Here is an 18888-nt window from a genome sequence, read left to right as displayed (position 1 = left end):
AGTAGCCTGACAGCAGCAGTTACAGAGAGAGAAGCAAAGACTTTTCAATAGAAAGTGAATTGCAACCAGAGCTCGAAGGAACCACTTTCAGTGTGGAACGCAGCAGCTACCATGTTATGCTACATCCATTTATAGTTACAGACTATGATTCTGACACTATTTGACCTAAACAACACAAAAGCAGCAACAAAAATATATATGCATAAAAAAGAAAACCACTAAAACACACACACACAAACACTGAGCCCTGCTTACTAACCCAGTTCAATTACTATATGGAAAACTGCACTATTCCTTAACACACATGTCAACAGTGGTTATTATTTAGAACCAACCCATTCCATTGTGCGGCACATTATCAGCCTTAACCTTACACTGGGGCCACGGCTTTCTGCCCGACCTCCGACAATTTAAACACTATTTGACCATAATGACCCACTGTTAGCATCACAGATACGCCACCTCCAGCCCAATCACAAACTAATGGGATCTAATCTATACAATAAGGGACATTAATATATATGCAAATCAGCACGGCCCTATCTCTCACCGGAGACTTGGCGCACACTTCATATCATCTCTGTCACACGTGTCTCATACTTGTTAATTACTGTTCACAAAATGCAAATACGCTGTTGTAGAAAAGTAGTTATAGAGCGTGTATGGTTAAGTAAGGGTAGTAGGGAGAGATTGGCCCCCCTCCCCCCTCGCAGACCTGTCTTGGGGTCTGTGTGGAGGGGGGGGTTCTGGGGGACAGGGGGTAGAGGGCCGCCTGTTCAAAGCCACTCTGTGCATTGTTGGCCCGGTAAAGGATTAGTTCTCTTCAGGCTCCAGAATTTGCTTTCTAATTAAAAGGGATAAGATGTAGAAAAATAGCGAGGAGCATTACGACTGTAGCGTGGGGGGTGGAGGAGAGGGCCGCGCGCTGTGTAGTGTCACTGGTGTTTGATCACAAGGCTCACAGTTACCAACAGTTGCTTTGTTGTTCCCCTGGGCTCCACAAAGGCCCCGTCAGCTCAAAACACAGAAAAAGTTAGGTTTCAAAATGTTTCACTTTTAGCAAGAATCTGCCTTGAGATTTAGGATTTACGTGAGTTTAATTCTTGTTGTTATTGCTAGTCGACTTTAAGTAACTTTTTTTAACTACTGCAATCATCAGAAATATACAGGACTATTGTTAAAGGTCCTATATTACTCACAAATGACTCTTCTGAGCTTTAAGACGAGTTATAATGTTGTTACCTCATCAAAAACATACCAAGAGTTGTGTTTTGTTTCATTTACACATGTTTGAGTAATCTCCAAAGCTCAAAACGCTCTGTTTAGTTTACACGAGATTGGCAATTCCAGGTCTGAAATTATCCAAAATGAAGTGAAGGTCTATGGAGTTTAAAAACACAGTGGAGTACTTCCTGTTTTACCATATGACATCACAAGATATTAGAAGGAGTATTTTCCATTTGAGAGAAGAATTCAGCCTAAATATGTAGGGTTTGTGTGTTAAACATGTGTGAATGAAACAAAACACAACTCCAGGTATGTTTGTGATGAGGAAACAACATTATAACAGAATAAGAAATAGTCTAATATGGGCCTTTTATGATCCTTCATTGTTGAATTTTGTGATAAAAACAGCTACAATGCAATTACTTTTTGAAGTATGTGATGCAACCAGAAAAAATAGAAGCTCCTTGTAAGAGAATTTAAGTAATTTCTCGTCCACGTACATCTCAGTTTAAAATTGACTCACAAAAGCTATATTTACACCATGATCTTCAATTGGCAGACCACTGGCACCATTATCTAAATTGTGGCATATTGCTGTCTACCTGGTGTCTACAGGTCTTTATAGTCTCACCACACTTGATTTATAAACCTCCTCCTTTGGAAGCACAATCAAAGGGGCTTGAACACTCAAAGATCACACTATGTTCACTTTTGAAATCATCCCATGCTGACGTTTCAAATTAGCCAGGCTGGTGCCGTCTAGTGCCTCCGCTCAATTTCATTTCTCTCCAGCACTTAGGTCAGAAATCGGAATAGACTACACGGTTCACAAAAACCCCGGAAGTGCGAATCCGGGCACCAGCCAATCAGCGAAGAGCCATATATTCTGTGTTGGCAACGATTTCAGAGATCGAGGATTTAAAACCGGAACAAAGAGAATGTTTGGTGAATTTTACCAAGGGGAAAGACGTTATTGCACTTCTTCCTACAGGATTTGGAAAAAGCTTAATATACCAGTTAGCCCCGTTAGCGATGAATTACATATGTCACAACCAAATAGCAGCGATTGGTTAAATAAAAAAGTACCTGCCTACCGTTGAACGAATGAATCCTAATGCTGCGAGGTCAGATGGTTTCCACGAACTGAAACCTGCTGATGAATGAGGCTAGTTTCAAATCTCTCTGGGCCCGTATTATTGACGGTAAATAAACTTCTCCTACTTAAGACTCCAGTTGGTCTCCAGTCTTTTACCTCCATCCTTTCTTGGACAAGCAGGAAACTTCTACAACACTCCTATTTTAGTTGACACAGTATAGCATTCCAGCTATCACCATGTCAATAAGTTCCACCCAAATCCAAACCAATGACCAATGTTTTTACCACAGAATCCTCCAACACCCCCTACAGAGAGCAGACCCACAAGACCCTTAGCGACCAGCAGGAGTTTGCCCATCCTTTTTTAACCCTTTCACCTCCCCAACCTGCTGCTGTGTCTTTACCTCGTACCTCACAGGGGTCCTTCTCCCAAACAAACCCAAGCATTATGCACACCCCAAGAGGCTAACGACATACCAGGGACACCCCAACCACCGCACTGTAAAGCCAAGTCGCACCAGAGTCGCATTGCTGGGTATCACCGGCTAGCAGGGGCCATATCTTCCACCATGAAGCCCTCGCCGAATCCTCCCAGGCAATCCCATCTTATTTGAGAGAGGTGGGTGTGAAAGAATCCATGGGAGCAGATTAAACAGCAGTAGTGGACAGCCATGAACCTCCCCCCGGCCCCTGTGACTTGACTGGAGTCCGCAGGGGAGGGAGGGGGGGGCTCGCATCTTGTCATCATAGCGGGACAAGCACATTGAAGCGTGTCCCCGGTACCCTCCCAGTCCATTCCAGACTGCGATGCCCTCTGCCGAAAGCATCAAAGGGCTCTTGTCTCTTGTCTCTCTGCTGGGGAGCCCTGATGAGTGGAGGCGCTGTGGGTTTCCAGGACTCCTAATTAATATGTCCCTTCATATCTGCGTACAAGAGTTCAGGGCTATTAATAGTGCGCTCTGCTTTGGTCCACTGTCGCTGACCTTGGCCGTCCTCAAACGTACCACTGAACGAGGCCCTGTGAAGTACAAATATTGTGTTTATTATCAATGAGCGCCACAGATTGTATATATAAATGGAAAAAAGTAACCCTGTAACCACCACGTTTTAAATAGGAAGTGAACATGGGAGCGTTTCTGGCTCCATTGACTTTATATTGAAAGATTATCGCCCCTCTTTCTGTAAATGCTGCTGTGAGAATCATCACTTTGGTCTTAAAATGTTCGTATTAACCCGCTCTACATGATCCTGCTGTTTATATTTTGCTATTTTGTTTCACTTCAAAAAGTAATATCCTCCTGAGACCTGAAGAAACAAAATGTACTGCAATATATATTTTGGGGGGTAAATGAAGAGAACACCTTAGCATTTAGATTTTGTTCATTTTATTTTTATTTATAAGCCTGTGTAACATGTCCTCGGTAATGGATGCCGAGGACATTTTGGTTGTTAAAATCATATGGATTTAACACCAAACAAAAAAACTTTTTGATGACCAACATCTCTGACAAGCTTCTACAGTCACCTCAAAAGGTTTTCAGACTTCAGCCCTATTTAGGCACAGGAACCTACCCCCACTATTTAAGAGTCTCAAAATCTCAAAACACTTAAAAGATAGACTGGTTAACTCAATGTCCACTGTAAACTACACAAATGAATGGGCCAGGAAGATATCTAGGTAAGGTAAATTGCTTAAATTAAGAACATTTGACTTTATTTGTGTAGATTCAGCCTGACAAGTAAAATGATCTGCCAGGGGAAGTGCAAGTGTGTTTGTTTTAATTCAAGAAACATTAGATTTTGTTTCTTATTTTAATTGCAAAAAGCTGTTGTTTTTCTTATTTTAAGTGTAGCAAGATGTACTTTCATATTTTAAGTACAAAAAATCTTGTTCCACTGGCAGATCATTTTACTTTTCAGGTGAAATTTACTCAAATCATGATAAAACTTTCTTATTTCAAGTCATCTTAAGATTTTAGGTTCCTTTTCCTAATATTAATCTAACTCCCAATGCACTCCTATAACTGCCGGCCTCATGAGCTTCATTTGACTGGATCTGAATGCTGTGGGTGATGTCACACACACTTAATCCACTTTCTTTATTCAGTTTCTGCTCATGACAGAGCAGGACTGTAAAAATGAAAAGGCCTGTACCTGATTTTGAACCATATGGACATGATTTAGTTTGTATTGTTACTGTGTGAATTATAACAAGTGTGGGCTATTCTCATGTAGCTATTTCCATTTGGTTCACTGCCCACTTTGCACTTTGTTACTCTTTAAAAGGACCCCTTTAAATCAGGTAAGGCCCCTTTAAAGTACAGGGCTGAGAAGGGTCATTCACGATTCACCATACCCAATATCTCACAATCCAATCCAATGCAAACATTCTGAAATATATGCAGTAATCAATATATTGCCCACCCATATTACTACACATATGAACAACAGTATTTCTAGAGCAGATAGTACTTGTAGTAAATATGTCAAATGTAGTGTCCTTTCTCCATGGATACTCACAGTGCCTCTTTTCTGATCAATACCTCCAGAACTGATCATTTTCACAACATCACCATTCTAAGGACATCTACAAAAACAGCCTTTTGGTTTCATAAACAAATGTCAAAGTGACCCAAATGCAATTTGACATGCAACTGAAGTTGTGATCCAAAAAGGGTGGTGCAGTTAATGCCTAATTAATGGTACCAAATAATAAAGCAACTTGGACTAATAATTACCACACGCAGCCATTCTACCAGTTACACTCTCAATTAACCTTTCTGAACTGGTGAGTCGCAATTTGAGCAAATCCTGTTATCAGCAAATGTAGCACATGGCACACACACAAGCACTGAAGATGTGTGTTTATGGGCGGAAAGAACAACAACAAAACAAACAGCACACACACACTTCCAGTAAACAAGCCTCTTCAGGGCTTATGTGGGCCGGGATCAACTGAAGGTGCTCCTCTTACCACTGAACTACGCCTGTTTACCCAGGACTTATGTTAGCCTACCACAACAAGGCTCTATGCACACATGAGCTTCTCAAGCTACATTAGAGGTGCTTTCAGTACAAATGAAAATATATTCAATATAAAAAATGTACAACAATAAAATACATGAACAAACCACCTTGGATGCATCTGATAAGACTGTCCTGAGTGATCATCTTCATAATTGTTCTGAAATGTGACCAGTGGAGCCTGAAACACGATTATAAAGAAATAAAAGCAAGGTGAAGAGATGAAGGGTTAAGTATTCCTCCCAAATGTCTCTTCTTCACTCTAATGCAGCTCCACTTGGCCCGGGGCCCACTCACATGGTGTGGACGGCCCTGCTGTTGCCATGGGGATGTGTGGAGCTGCACTGGGCCGTGAGCAGGATGGCGAGGGGCTCATGGTAAACATGAGAACACAGCACCCCTCACCTCTGCAGGACATGTCTCTGTGGTGGATGCGGCTGCACTGGGGAGGCTGTATGGTGGCGAGGGTCTGGCTGTCCCCTGACTTCCAGACGAGGAGCAGGGCAGGGGCTGGACAGAGGCCCAGCACGGTGACTGCCTGTCTGCCCACTGCTCGCTGGGCTCGTGCCCCTGCACTTGGATATCAAAGGGATGTGACAGGGGGACCCCCCCTCTCTGTCACAGCCCCAAATGCCCCTCACCAGCTTTTCTGTTCAGCCCTGAGCACGCAGGCCTTTCCCACCACTGCTGCCTCGCTTTGGGAGAAGGCGGAGGCTGTGCTGCTACACTGCACCCATCTGCCCCATGTCTCCCCATGCTGTGGACCATGATGCTGCAGCATGGCTCCGTGGGGGCCATAAAGACTTTGGCGAGTGCCAGGAGCACCCACCCTTTGTGTCCCTGTCACCAAATGCACACAGCAATGCACACTACTTGATTTATGTCACGTCTGTGCTTGACAGTACCTGCTTGTTTCCAGTGATATAGATTTTCTTGTAATCTCCCATAGTATGGCATTAAACTTATCTGTCTTGCTTTTATTCCATGCCACGTGTTTTTTCCCCCAAGGATACCTGTAAGGTGTACATTCTTAGGATTGCCTTATGTGATAGTTCAGTGCCATACTGTGACACATTCCAGGCAAACCATCTCTATAGAGACATGAAGACGGCGGACCCTCCACCAAAAAAGTTACATGATGCACCTTTAAAATTGAGGCTCATGCAGCAGAGAGAGCAGAGAGAGAGAGGAGAGAGAGAGGAGGACCAGAGAGAGGGAGCAGAGAGAGAGCAAGAGCAGAGAGAAGAAAAAGAGAGAATGGAAGTAGGAGGGGGGCAGAGGAAGCAGAGGGAGCAGAGAGAGAGAGAGGGTGCAGAGGAAGCAGAGAGAGAGAGAGAGGGAGCAGTGGGAGCATTGAGAGGGGCGGTGCCACTCAGTCTGTGAGGACTGGCCCATCATCAGGAGCAGGTCCCTGTTCGCCGCTCGCCGCATGGCATTTGTCTGGCAGATTCTCGGCTCACATTCCTCCCTTCAGGGCTGGTGCATTCCCAGAGCCTGCCTCCCTGCCTGGGCAGAGCCACTGGGGTAGTATGGTGCCCCCACTCAGGCTGATCCTAAGCTTTAAGGCTACATCTACAACACATTCCTCCAACTACTGAGCTGTCGCTCAGGCAACCAGGAGAGAGGTAGAGAAAGCAGAGTGGTAGAGGGGAAACTCCATCTCTCTTTGATTCTACATGGAATGAGGAGAACAGTGGAATATTGGTAAACTGCAGTTCATTTAAATGTTAGCTCACTTGGTTTGGATGAGGACGAGAGGGTTTGTTTCACCTCTTTTGCCAGGGGAGAGCTGCTCAAGAAGCAGGCACAGAGCGGGATGGTTCCCTCCTCTGCTCCCTCCCACTCCCTCCCACGCAGGCCCAGCCAAGCACTGTGTTTACTCTCCTAATTACAGGGGAGGGGCCGGCTGACAGGCGAGCCATCAGTGTCCCACAGGCCTGAGGCTGGGAACGCTACAAACACCCGCCGCTGTCTCCCAAATGTGGCCATCAAGTCCAACTGTCACTGGGGAGCCTTCAGAGCAAACCCACGGGCCAGAGAGAGATATTAAAGACATGAGAGGAACTGGCACTAACAGGGGCTGCTTGAGAAGTCCAAGTGGGGCTGGGGGCATCGCCAAAGTGTCATTCAAAGCAAAGTGGGCTTTTGGACAGGGAGCAGCCATCACACACACACTAGTGCTGCGTCTGTCACCCAGGCAGGAAATATTTATGACAGAGAAAATAGTGCAATAAACACACCATCATTCAAGATTAGAGCACTTGTAGTGATTTACACTCTGCAAGTTTGGATTTGTTTGTCAGAGAACACTGAACAACAAGTCTTGAAATTATGATAAGCGATAAGAATGAGATCAGGAGGTTGGGTTTTGGTGTACTTTTCAAGTGTGTTGCCAGTTGCAGGAAAAAATCTGTTATGATGTGTCTGGTGTTAGCCTTGGCTCAGATTTGTTCTGTTATGGATTGGACTGTATTTGTACTAGAATATAAATGTGCATTCAAAAGGGTGCAATGCTTGTGGTACACACATGTAACTTGTATTTATTTTTAAAATATATTTCTGTCAAAACAACCTGTTTTTAAACATGTGTCAGGATGCCAAAAGACCACAGTATAGTGCATGATGTGTGGGCATGTGAATGTGCAGCAGAGCCTGTGGGGCAGTGATGGCATTGATGTTTGTCCTCAGACCTGGTTTTATGGTTTGATTTTGTTGGAACCCCATTAGCAACTGCAGGGCTGTTCCATTCTTCCTGGCCCTTCTGTAGGGTGTTGGTGAGGAGGGGTCCTCTGACCGGGGCCGATATGTCCTGTTCACCTCTGCCCTGAGAGGCCACACAACAACAGCATTTGATCAATCATGAATAGTCACAGTTGTGCAAATACTGTGACCATTCCAAAAATTTATGATGGGGATTACACACAAAATCACACAATGTAACATTTTCAAATGTGTTATGAATGCCTCCCAGAATTCAATTCAAATCCTAGGTTACCAAATAAGGCTGAACAAATCCCCCACATTGAGTTCTTCCTCCTTTGAAGACTTGAGAGGTCTGGTCTGCAGGGCAGGTTTTACCACACCAGGCAGCACCTCAGCAGACAGGGGATCAGCACGGCAGGTGCACACAAGCACTGCACACAGCACTGCTACGGACACTTTTATTGCACAATCATAATCATATTACAGTCAGAACATACACACATTATCAGCTCACTATGGGGACTACATTACATTGTTTACATCCGTGTTTCAGGAGAGCACTTTCTGCAGCCATCTCAGATTCATTTCTGTTTTCTTGTAGCCATCTCCACTTCACTTCTGGGATTTGTTGGTCTTTTCCTGCACACACACACAAAAAATAATGGGTGTGAAGAATATTATCCTCAGTCTGGACAGACATTCTAATGTATAATACGTAAACAAATGTAAGAATAAACTGGAGATTAATCAGCCCCGTGTATTTGCTAATAGAAATAATGTGATGAGTTTGGCCTGATTATCTAAACGTGTCTGCTCTCATCAGGCCGTCCCAGAGTGACTCTAAAAGACTATCCCCTTTAATCCTCAGAGAAGATGTGAATGTGCGCCGACCTCCGGGGTCACAAACGCGTTACTTTGCACAGAGCTGCAGCTCTTTCAGATGAGCCGGAGCACGGGAGCAGCCTCTGTTTGGGCCTCAGTGTGGCACTTTATTCTTTGGATATGTTGCAAAGCAGCGGTGGCAGCGTATCTATCAAACCTGCCAGTCTAATTAAAATACAGCCTGCGATTATCCTCCTCCACCACCACCAAGCCTCATACACAAACACTATCTCCGTTTTCATGTGGCGCTATGTAAAAAAAAAAACAAAAAACGCACCAAAGCTGCGTAAATGACACAGATGAATCAGCCTATTAATTATATTTAGGCATATATGAATTATAAATATAAAATAAATACAAAATAAATCGCTCTACAAACTGTCTTATAAATAGTTATTTTTTCTGTTTTTCTAAATACAAACAAACGTAAAGATATCAAAATGTAGAGGAGTCAGAAAGATATATTGTACACTAAAACAGATCTGTAAGCCTTTCACTTTTTCACATTACAATAAATTTGTATTTCCAAAATTAATCCAAGATATATAGATATATACATATATAGATATATATTTTAAATATGTAGGTCACATTGTTTTCAGTCTATTTGTTCGAATAAAACAACAGCGCATTGATAAGGTGCAGTGCACGTGTGCCACTGTGCGTAAAGATCGGGCTTGGAGGTTGACAGTGGAGCAAAGATAAAAGTGCCACGTCAATTAGTACAGAGTCGCTGGGAACCGGCGCCAGAGGCGCTCTCTGCGCCGCCTCTAAACGGCCTTTTAGCCGACACGGTCCCCACGGAGGACGCCCTTTATATTTCATACATTATTTACCGCTTCTGCCGAGAACTGTTTGATACCTGCAGCTCATGTAGAGTATGAACATGGTGACAGGGCTTGTAACATGAAAGTGGATGATAATGGTCACTCCATGGGCCACAGTAAATATACAGGCCAGTATATTAGACGTTCTAAAGAGTGCAGAAGTGCGCCAAACATAAAGATCACAGAAGCAATAAGAAAATGACGGGCATACCTGAGTGCTGATCAGAGCCAGGCTTCATTAAGATCACCATTCGCGGACCTGGTCCAAATCCAAACACATCCATGATCCCCGTCCTCATCTGTCACATAAACACGAGAGTAAGTGCGCGTGTCTTTACTCCGCTTCTCAGTGGAGCCATACAGAGCCAAATGACGGCGTAAAGCCCGCTCCTCCGTGTTTACAAATCAAAATCAATATTCAGATGTGGTTCAGGAGAGCGGCGTGTCCGCGCAGCGCACTGCGCGATAGTGCCTGTGACAGTGTGTAGGTGTTCACAAAGCCTCTTAAGATGAGACATTTAAGAAGCCATGGAAAACCCTCCCGTATTATTTTGAGTTGAGCACGAGGGTTCCTTCAGTGACGTATGACGCGTATTTATCACATAGGCCAGCGGGAGAGGAGTGAAATACACAACTGTTCAAACTATTATTATTATTATTATTATTATTATTATTATTATTATTATTATTATTATTATTATTATTATTATTGATGTCATTAGTAGGCCTATTAGTAGGATATTATTGAACCTGAGTACAGAGGCCTACCTTGTAAAGTCCTCCGGTGAGTTGTGCCGCGGGCCTGCGGCGGGGCAGTCTTGAAGCTGGGGGAGCTGGTGGCAGCGCACTGGCTCTCTACGGCTGAAAGGACACTTTTAAGGCAATAACTTAAAAATCTCCTTGTGGACGCGCTGGAATGTGAAGGCGCACTGGGACGTTTGAGTTGCCTTGACATAACGTGCACCTGACTATGGGCCACTTCAAAGGATCTTAGTAGCTATTTCAGATCCTATCATGGTTTGACATTGCTGCGTTTTACTGTGCCTACATGCCTCTCAGTTACCTAGACTCAATTTAAGAGTCAGTTGTGTCTTTATGAGATATAAATATTATGTTAACATGGTGCCAAACATACAGCATGTTTACTTCTCAAAGTAGTGCTGTGCAGTGGGATGGATGTTGTCAGTCGCCCTCTCGATGCCATTGGCTGAGGACTGCGCGTCAAAAAAGTAGCAGGAGACATTTGTTTTCCTAAAAAAAAAAAAAAAAAAAAGAGCCCTCCCCATCAGTGTGAGACGGCGCAGAGACAGAGCTGAGTCCTGCGGCTCCTATTGGCTGGCCCTCTGTACAAAATCCAACTCCAACCACTCCAACTCACAACACCACACATCCTCAGGCGAAGCACCTCCTCCATCTCTGCGCTGCGCTCACGGTTCTGCCGCTGCCACACGCTCTCTGCCGCTTTCTCCAGGTTCTGGGCACGCTTCGGTTCGGCTCGGGTTTACGATTTTTTACTGAGACCAAATCTGTACAGGACGACGCTTTGTGTTACCAGTCTGCTTGGTCTGTTTGGAGGAAGCACTACCAAAAACTTTATCCTGCTCTCTCACACACACGCCAGGTAATTTTAATTTTTAAAATTATTTTAAATGCAATTGTATTTTATTTATTTATTATTATTATTATTATTATTATTATTATTATTATTATTATTATTATTGATAATACTATATGTGCCAAAATGTGTTTAATAAATCTCATTTGAACAGTCCGTTTTAGCTCAGTTTTGGTGGACTGGGCCCACTCCAATGAAAAGCATTAATCCCTTAAAAGTGCTGCAAAATGCAATTTTGTTTTGACGCATTACAATTATTGTGTTAAAACACACAGAATGATTAGTGTGCTCGCGCTGTATATTACTGAACTGGTCTTGGCTAAGAGATTGCGCTAAAGTGTCTGGGAGCGTAAAAGTCCAGTATGTGGAGAAAAGGGCGCGCAGGTGCAAGCAAAAGCAAAGCTCGCACTCACGTCACTCGGTTTATTCATTCAAACATTTAGCCTATCATAATTAATTTTTGTTCGGTCTAATTATTATTGAGCGGCAGAACAACTAATAAACGGCTGTTTAAGCGCGACAGATTGGGACAAGGGGGTTAAAACCGTTGGATATGGGAGGAAAAAATGCAACTAATCAAGACGCACAGTGGGGAGAGCGGCTGAAGGTCAGTAAAGTTGACGTGACACCAATAACGCATTGTGCGTATCGGTTAAAGTAGGCCTACTGTTATCATGCTTTTAGAAAAACATGTGAACACGTTTACGCTTCAGAGCACGGCCTCCCTGCAATATTTGTCTGTTTATGCGTTTTTAGAAAACTGTTATTATTATACCGTGTGTCGCTTCAATCAGACGTTTTTTATAATTTGATTAAAATCATTTACCCTAATAAACAAACCAAAATAAATAAGACGTTAATTAGGCCATTGTGTTTATTTTAGTCCCCTCACAGGGATCATTTTATTCGAAAGGTTTAGGCCTGCTCTTTTTTTCATTTAAAACTTGTCTAATGTGATGATAACGCACGTCTCTTGTCTCAACAGAAGAGCGCTTAAGTCAAGCGGGGACTGAACCCAGTCACATTTTGGGAGCTCCACCAATTTTCAAGATTTTCTCCAACTTCAGCCCTCAGACAAACATTAGCATGATGTCATATCTAAAGCAACCGCCTTACTCGGTCAATGGGCTCAGCTTAACCACTTCCGGGATGGACCTCCTGCATCCATCAGTGGGCTATCCAGGTGAGTGGAACGAGCAGATGGCAGGTGACGGGACAACAGTGATTTTATCGATCAAACTGTAATTAAAATGCACAAGGTTATCAAAGATCTATAAAAATACAATTTATTTCACAAGGCATGTGCGCATCTCGTGCGTAATTACGCATTGAACCTCGGGTTTCATTACAGATCCACTGACCGAGTGGCTATTTACAAGTCTGATCGGGTCTGTATTATAGTAAATTAGAAGCGCATATTCACATCAGCTTGATTTGTTCTATTGTTGCAGCAACGCCGCGGAAGCAAAGACGAGAAAGGACGACTTTCACGCGCGCACAGCTCGACGTTCTGGAGGCTCTGTTCGCCAAAACTCGATATCCGGACATATTCATGCGCGAAGAAGTGGCCCTGAAAATTAACCTTCCCGAATCACGAGTACAGGTGAGATTTGACCACAGTCAAAAATGTGTTCATAGCCTTTTAATTCCTCTACTAAATAACCTATTCTAATATTTCGATCCAATTCATTTTGATGTAAACATCAAAATGAATTAATGTTCAGCATTTATTTATGTAGCCTATTAATTTATGTAGCCTATTTATGTGTATTTATACATATTCGTCGTTTTAATAATTATATTCATCTTGTCACCTTGGTATAATAATTATTCTGTTCATCAGACAAACTAAACAGGATATCTCTTACCTTTTTAGATAAGGTATTTTACATGAACAACTAAATTATAATGCAATTATGTGCTTAAAAAAAATAAACGATTGATCTCACATACTGAAAAAAAAAGAATTGTGGCGCTAAAAAGACAATTTAATGTGCCATAATGCCGAGGCTAGAACAATACCGACAAGAGTGCTATAATATAATGATTTTTGTGTGTCATTTCTAGGTGTGGTTCAAAAACCGACGGGCCAAGTGTCGCCAGCAGCAACAGCAGCAGCAGAACGGGGGACAGAACAAGGTGCGGCCGGCCAAGAAAAAAAGTTCTCCTGCCCGAGAAGTGAGCTCTGAGAGCGGGGCCAGCGGACAGTTCACACCCCCAACCAGCACCACCACAGTCCCGGCTATCTCCAGCAGCAGCGCGCCGGTGTCTATCTGGAGCCCAGCGTCCATCTCGCCCCTGTCAGACCCCCTGTCTACCTCCTCCTCGTGCATGCAGAGGTCTTACCCCATGACGTACACGCAAGCCTCGGGCTACAGTCAGGGCTACGCTGGCTCTACGTCTTACTTCGGTGGAATGGACTGCAGCTCCTACCTCACGCCCATGCACCACCAGCTGTCCGGGCCCGGCTCCACGCTTAGCCCCATGAGCACAAATGCAGTCACGAGCCATCTGAACCAGTCCCCCGCGCCTCTGTCCACCCAGGGCTATGGGACGTCAGGTCTAGGCTTCAACTCGACTGCGGACTGCTTGGATTATAAGGACCAGGCAGCGTCCTGGAAACTCAACTTCAACGCGGATTGCTTGGATTATAAAGACCAGTCCTCGTGGAAGTTCCAGGTCCTGTGAACAGTGTAGCAGCCAAAACACAAACTAACGACACGACGCTCCCGGAGCGAAGCTCCAGTGGAGATTCTATAATTTATTCATGTGCGTCGTGCACATCTCTGCAGGACACACCTGTTGAAGCGCACCTCAGCCACGGAATACGAGTATGTGAAAACAGAGGGGCCCTGAGGGGCCACTCAGCTCTGTACTCAGCAGACACGTGGGTCGCTGTGTGGACACGGATGCACTACTTTATTTAAGAAAAAAGTGTTTATAAGGAATCCATATGTAGTTTCTGAGAGACAATCAGTGTGTGTCTTATATAAATGGTATCAGTGTTTTTGTTTTTTATCTGTGATAGCCTTCAAACTGTGATCTGTTGTATTGTATGCAATTTGTGAGCCCCTCGCATCAGACTGCAGTGACTTTGGACGGACTCGGTTCAGTGCTTGGGCTTTGTCCAGTGCAGAGGCGCGCGGGCCTGCTCCTTCACTCTTTGTGGATCTGCTTTGGCCCAAAGACGGTGTGACCTCACCGCTCCAACTCTCAATAAAGGTCCTGAGCTCACCCTTATTCAGAGGCAGTCTTTGTGTGCGTGCTGCTGTTGCTGCTGCTGTGTGTAGGAGAGCGCTATAGCTGCGGTTCACTCTGCCCTATATTATACCAACACATTTAAATCGATGTGTAACCTATCGCCGTGGTTTAGACTGGGCCGGGGAGGCTGAGGTAAAATTGGCTTTGCTTTTGTCTAGTCTGGAGCTGGTGGTGGGGTTTCCGGTGGCTCATCTGAACAAAGAGAAAGGATTTAATCCTGGCCTTCAAAATGTTAATCCCAATATTTTAGCGGTGGGAGAGTGTGAGGCGAGGGGCGGCGATGGTCCTGTAAAGCGGACCAGAGTGCCCCCCTCTAACAAAAATGGCCCAATTATTATAACCCACTTTTAATAAGTGCCCTGCTGCTTTGTCACTAATAACACTTTTATATACCTTGACAACAAACAAAACAAAGAAAATACTGCGCATCTGTCCTTGTTCACCGAACGGATCAATTCAGATTTGCTAAACATTTTTGTTTCTCCAAGCAGCACAAAGGCAAAAATCCATGCAGGCCGTATTCTAATTGCTTTGAATGGAGGCTATACTTAACTTCGTGCGCGCGAACGGTCATGTAATGACTCTGCAATTGACTAATTGTTAGAAGTCCAACATTCAATTAGCATCCTTGACATTAGCAATAATCTCTTTCATTGGAGTCTCGCTGAAGGAGCGCACTAATTAAATGCGTAGTTGGACTAATCAAAGCGTTAAAGAGAAGAGCCACTTTGATTCTAAGCAGCTGCAAAAAGGTGTGTGCCTGCACCGTGCCAAGTGATATGAGCTGTGCCTCTTTACATCAAAACTATAGGAGGCCAAACCGAACCCACCAGCACAAACATGTTTATTCATCACCGCACCTGCGGTTACGCACGCGTGTCAGGGCACCAAAATGCGTCTGGGGTTGTGGGGAGAGGCCAAGAAGAATCCTAGAGACCTTGCTGTTTTGCTTTTTTTTTGCGACTTGAACATGACTAAACTTTGGGGTTTCCGTATTTCTCGAGGTATCTGCGGTTCTAAACGGTTCATGAGAGGATTTAACGCCGCATCAGGGTATCTGGTTTTACGTCCGCGCGAACCATGTGACTCAAGGCTTGTTGTAGTCCCATAAAGAGCACAAGTCAGCCAAGGTTAAACGTCGTTCTTTTGAATCTGGAGCAGAGCACCGTGAGATTCACACGGGAGGAGCAAAGTAATACCCCAAGCTGTGTCTCTTCATAAGAACGTCTCCACGCGGTCATAACGAGCTCTCCAAATCTGGCACTTGATCCAACGTAAAAACGGAACAAGCCACATGATCAAGAGATATATTTGATAAATCATCTCTGCGCCTTTATGGTCAGAAATCCTGAGGCCGGAGATGGCCTCGTCCCAGTACAAACATCTTAATAAAACTTTAAGTACAACATTCTTTGTGTGTCACCCAGTGAGTCAGCACCCACAAACGATGAAAAGGTAAGTGCTGAAACAATAAAAACTCTTAGGCCTATATAGGCTAATCCAGCTGTATTCTGTTCAAAGTGCTAATCCAGGCTGAGTCGATATTTTCTGGAATCATTTAAATTTGTGACATCATCAATGAATTTGATAATCTTGTCAAGGATTACATTAAAAGGGTTTGTATAGTGTACATAATAACAGATTTAAAAATCAACTCTAAAGAGATTTGAAGTAAGCGCAGTAAAAAGCATGTTATTTTAATTTCTCACACTGCTCACATAAATCCGTGGATTTACGCAGATCCACAACTGATAATGCTAGAAGTGGTTCCCTCGTGAAAAGGGCCACACAGGGTACAGGCAACGCCACAAAAACCTAGACAATAAACGCGCAGTTTCCCCTCTTCCAGGGGCCTTCTGAAATGGGAATGTATGGATCCCTGTCACATGAGCACGAGCTTGATTCTTGAGAATTATTAGTCGCCTTTTCCAAGTGCCCGGGAGGGGAGGGCCACGGACATTAAGCAGAAAAGGTCCACAAAGACATAAGAAGCTTAGCAGATCCTAGCATATGTTAGAACAATGTTGCTTTAATACCTAGTTAGTTAATGTCATACAAAGAGACAGTACAGTTTATATTTTAGTGGCTTTGGCGTAAATCAGCTTGGAACAAAAAACTAAGTGCTCTTTAAGCTCTAGTCTTTAATGATTTGCCACTAACAGCAATTTTCCCTGACCTGATCAAAATGCCCAGCACGATTGTTATGGATTATTATGGCCCTAATGGGGTTGTTCCAGGGTGGCTAAACCCCCATGTCTCAATTGAGAAAACTGTATGACTTATATTAACTTCACATGTCTCTCCAGAAAATATTTAGCGCTTTGCAATAGACACTTTGGCCGTATTATTATTTATTAGTATTTAAGAAAATCAGTTGAATATATATATTTTTTCTTCTAGCTACAAATCAGAAGCTTCAGCTTAGAATTGACATTGAATATGATTTAAACCAAAGCTGTATTATTTTTTTCAAATTTCCACAGTGCATTTAAAGTCTCATCTTATTCTTATGGGAGAACTAGCGGGGAACAAGTGACATCTGACATAGCACATAAGCCGTAATCAAACTCAATAGTTAATGGCCCCAAACACACCTTTTGATCACAAATAGCTTACAAATTTAATGACTTCATGGTGACGCGAGCCAGTTTCTCTTCATTCTGCCCTGTATTCTCACCACCACGGGCTGCACGGCTTTATCAAAACCAAAAGAGCCACTGGATCTGCAGAAGAAAATAGTGGTGGAACAACATCATTTATTGGTTTCTTATTAATCTCTGGACCCATTACACTGAGCTTCAAGGAGTCTCCTGGAGCTAGAATTAAAACAGCATTATCATAAGTCAGTGTACAGTGAGATGTGCTCTGCTCCCTGTGAGGCCTCTGTGTGTGACAGTCAACCCAGGTACTGATCTTCACTTTAACATGCTCTTAAAATACAGCTTCAAAACATCACATTCCAACAGAGGATGTATATTTGAATCAAGCTGAGAAAAGGAGAAAGGCTTATTTAAGTCACTGCTCTACATTAATGAACTGTATTATTATTAATTATTTTGGAACAGTGAGAATACATGAAATACATGCTGTAAATATCCTGGGCTCATTTCAATCTGTTGTCCTGCCTTCACTGTCAAACACACTCACATTCATACAGCAGTGCACTTCAAAACTCAAGACAAATTAGGTGAAGTGTCTTGCCCAAGGACAGACCAACAGTATGCACTTAACTAGAGCCACTGCCCCTATACTATAACACTTTGTATTCCCAGCAGTCTCTTATTCAGAACACAAAGCTGCAAAATTAATCTAGTTTACTCTAAAATTGCCGGAGCAGTAGATAATCAAAACTAAAGTAGACTATTAGAACACCAAATACACAGTTTAGAAGCAAAGCAAAAAAAAAAAAAAAAAGGTGATTTAGTTCCACTTTAATGTATAATTTCTCTTTTTCTACCAACCCTTCAGTGTAAATATAGTTTATTAGAAATTGTTGATGGTTTTATCATGACCAAAATAAATATTAATATTAATCAAGATATACTTTTCTGAAAAAAAATACAAAAATGAATATCTTCTCTATATGTAATATATTTTTAAACAATATTCAGACAATACTATCTCAATCAAATAGAAATGTATAATAGTATAATACATATAAGTTGAGATTTATCAACTTTATGCCCTTATTTGGAAGTTCATAACATTTTTCAAAACATTTCATTTTAATTATTGCTCTTTTTGCAGCATAATTATTATAAAGAATATACTCATTTATCAAATTGTGTTTCTTCAAAACAACTTTCACAATATTAACTATATTTTAATAATCTGTCCACCTCTGTACAGTCTCCTGGTCACAGAGACAGTGTGACCAGGCCAAATACAGAACACATAAAATCATAAAATAACACGAGGACACGTGAATGGAAGAAGTACAACACTTTAAACTGTGCGCAGGTTTTATCAGCACAAAATAATAACTTCCTCCACTGTGCTTATGTTTTCTAATATATTATCAACTAGAAATAAACAAATGCTTACCTTGTCTCGGTGGTGGTGCAGATGAATGAAGTGGGCGTAGTGTGATGTGGCCTCTGGGGAAAACAGGTGTGATTACTACACATATATTGTACACATACACTCTTTAGGTGAGTGAGCTGAAGCTGCATGTGCCTTTGTGAGGTGTGAGGCCACCTATTCACATGTCCACAATATAAATGTGTAAATAAAACTGGACAATCTGGAGAATT

General features: G+C 42.9%; 1 protein-coding gene across 2 annotated transcripts; it reads left to right on the top strand.

Annotated features, from left to right (window-relative positions):
- The first annotated feature begins 12460 nt into the window (after nucleotides 1–12460).
- On the top strand, nucleotides 12461–14062 carry otx2b (orthodenticle homeobox 2b). 2 transcript variants are annotated; one of them, XM_020919739.1, is made up of 3 exons: nucleotides 12461–12557; nucleotides 12826–12977; nucleotides 13442–14062. In XM_020919739.1, the coding sequence occupies exons 1-3, from the start codon at nucleotides 12461–12463 to the stop codon at nucleotides 14060–14062; spliced, it is 870 nt and encodes a 289-aa protein (XP_020775398.1). The 2 variants fall into 2 exon arrangements, with proteins under 2 accessions (XP_020775398.1, XP_055014235.1); XM_055158260.1 differs by having other exon boundaries at nucleotides 12461–12581.
- The last annotated feature ends 4826 nt before the right edge of the window (nucleotides 14063–18888 follow it).

This window comes from Boleophthalmus pectinirostris, unplaced genomic scaffold (genome assembly GCF_026225935.1).
Source record: "Boleophthalmus pectinirostris isolate CB_2022bp ecotype Guang Dong unplaced genomic scaffold, ASM2622593v1 HiC_scaffold_10, whole genome shotgun sequence".
Taxonomy (NCBI): domain Eukaryota; kingdom Metazoa; phylum Chordata; class Actinopteri; order Gobiiformes; family Gobiidae; genus Boleophthalmus; species Boleophthalmus pectinirostris.
Note: the sequence above shows the minus strand (reverse complement) of the source record. Positions and strands in the feature narration are given on the sequence as shown.

Excerpts from the sequence above, each read along its gene's own strand:
- otx2b (XM_055158260.1), top strand. The coding sequence starts at position 12,461 with ATGATGTCATATCTAAAGCAACCGCCTTACTCGGTCAATGGGCTCAGC. Across the intron at positions 12,582-12,825 it reads GTGGAACGAGCAGATGGCAG|CAACGCCGCGGAAGCAAAGA; the intron begins GTGACGGGACAA and ends CTATTGTTGCAG. Across the intron at positions 12,978-13,441 it reads TTCCCGAATCACGAGTACAG|GTGTGGTTCAAAAACCGACG; the intron begins GTGAGATTTGAC and ends TGTCATTTCTAG.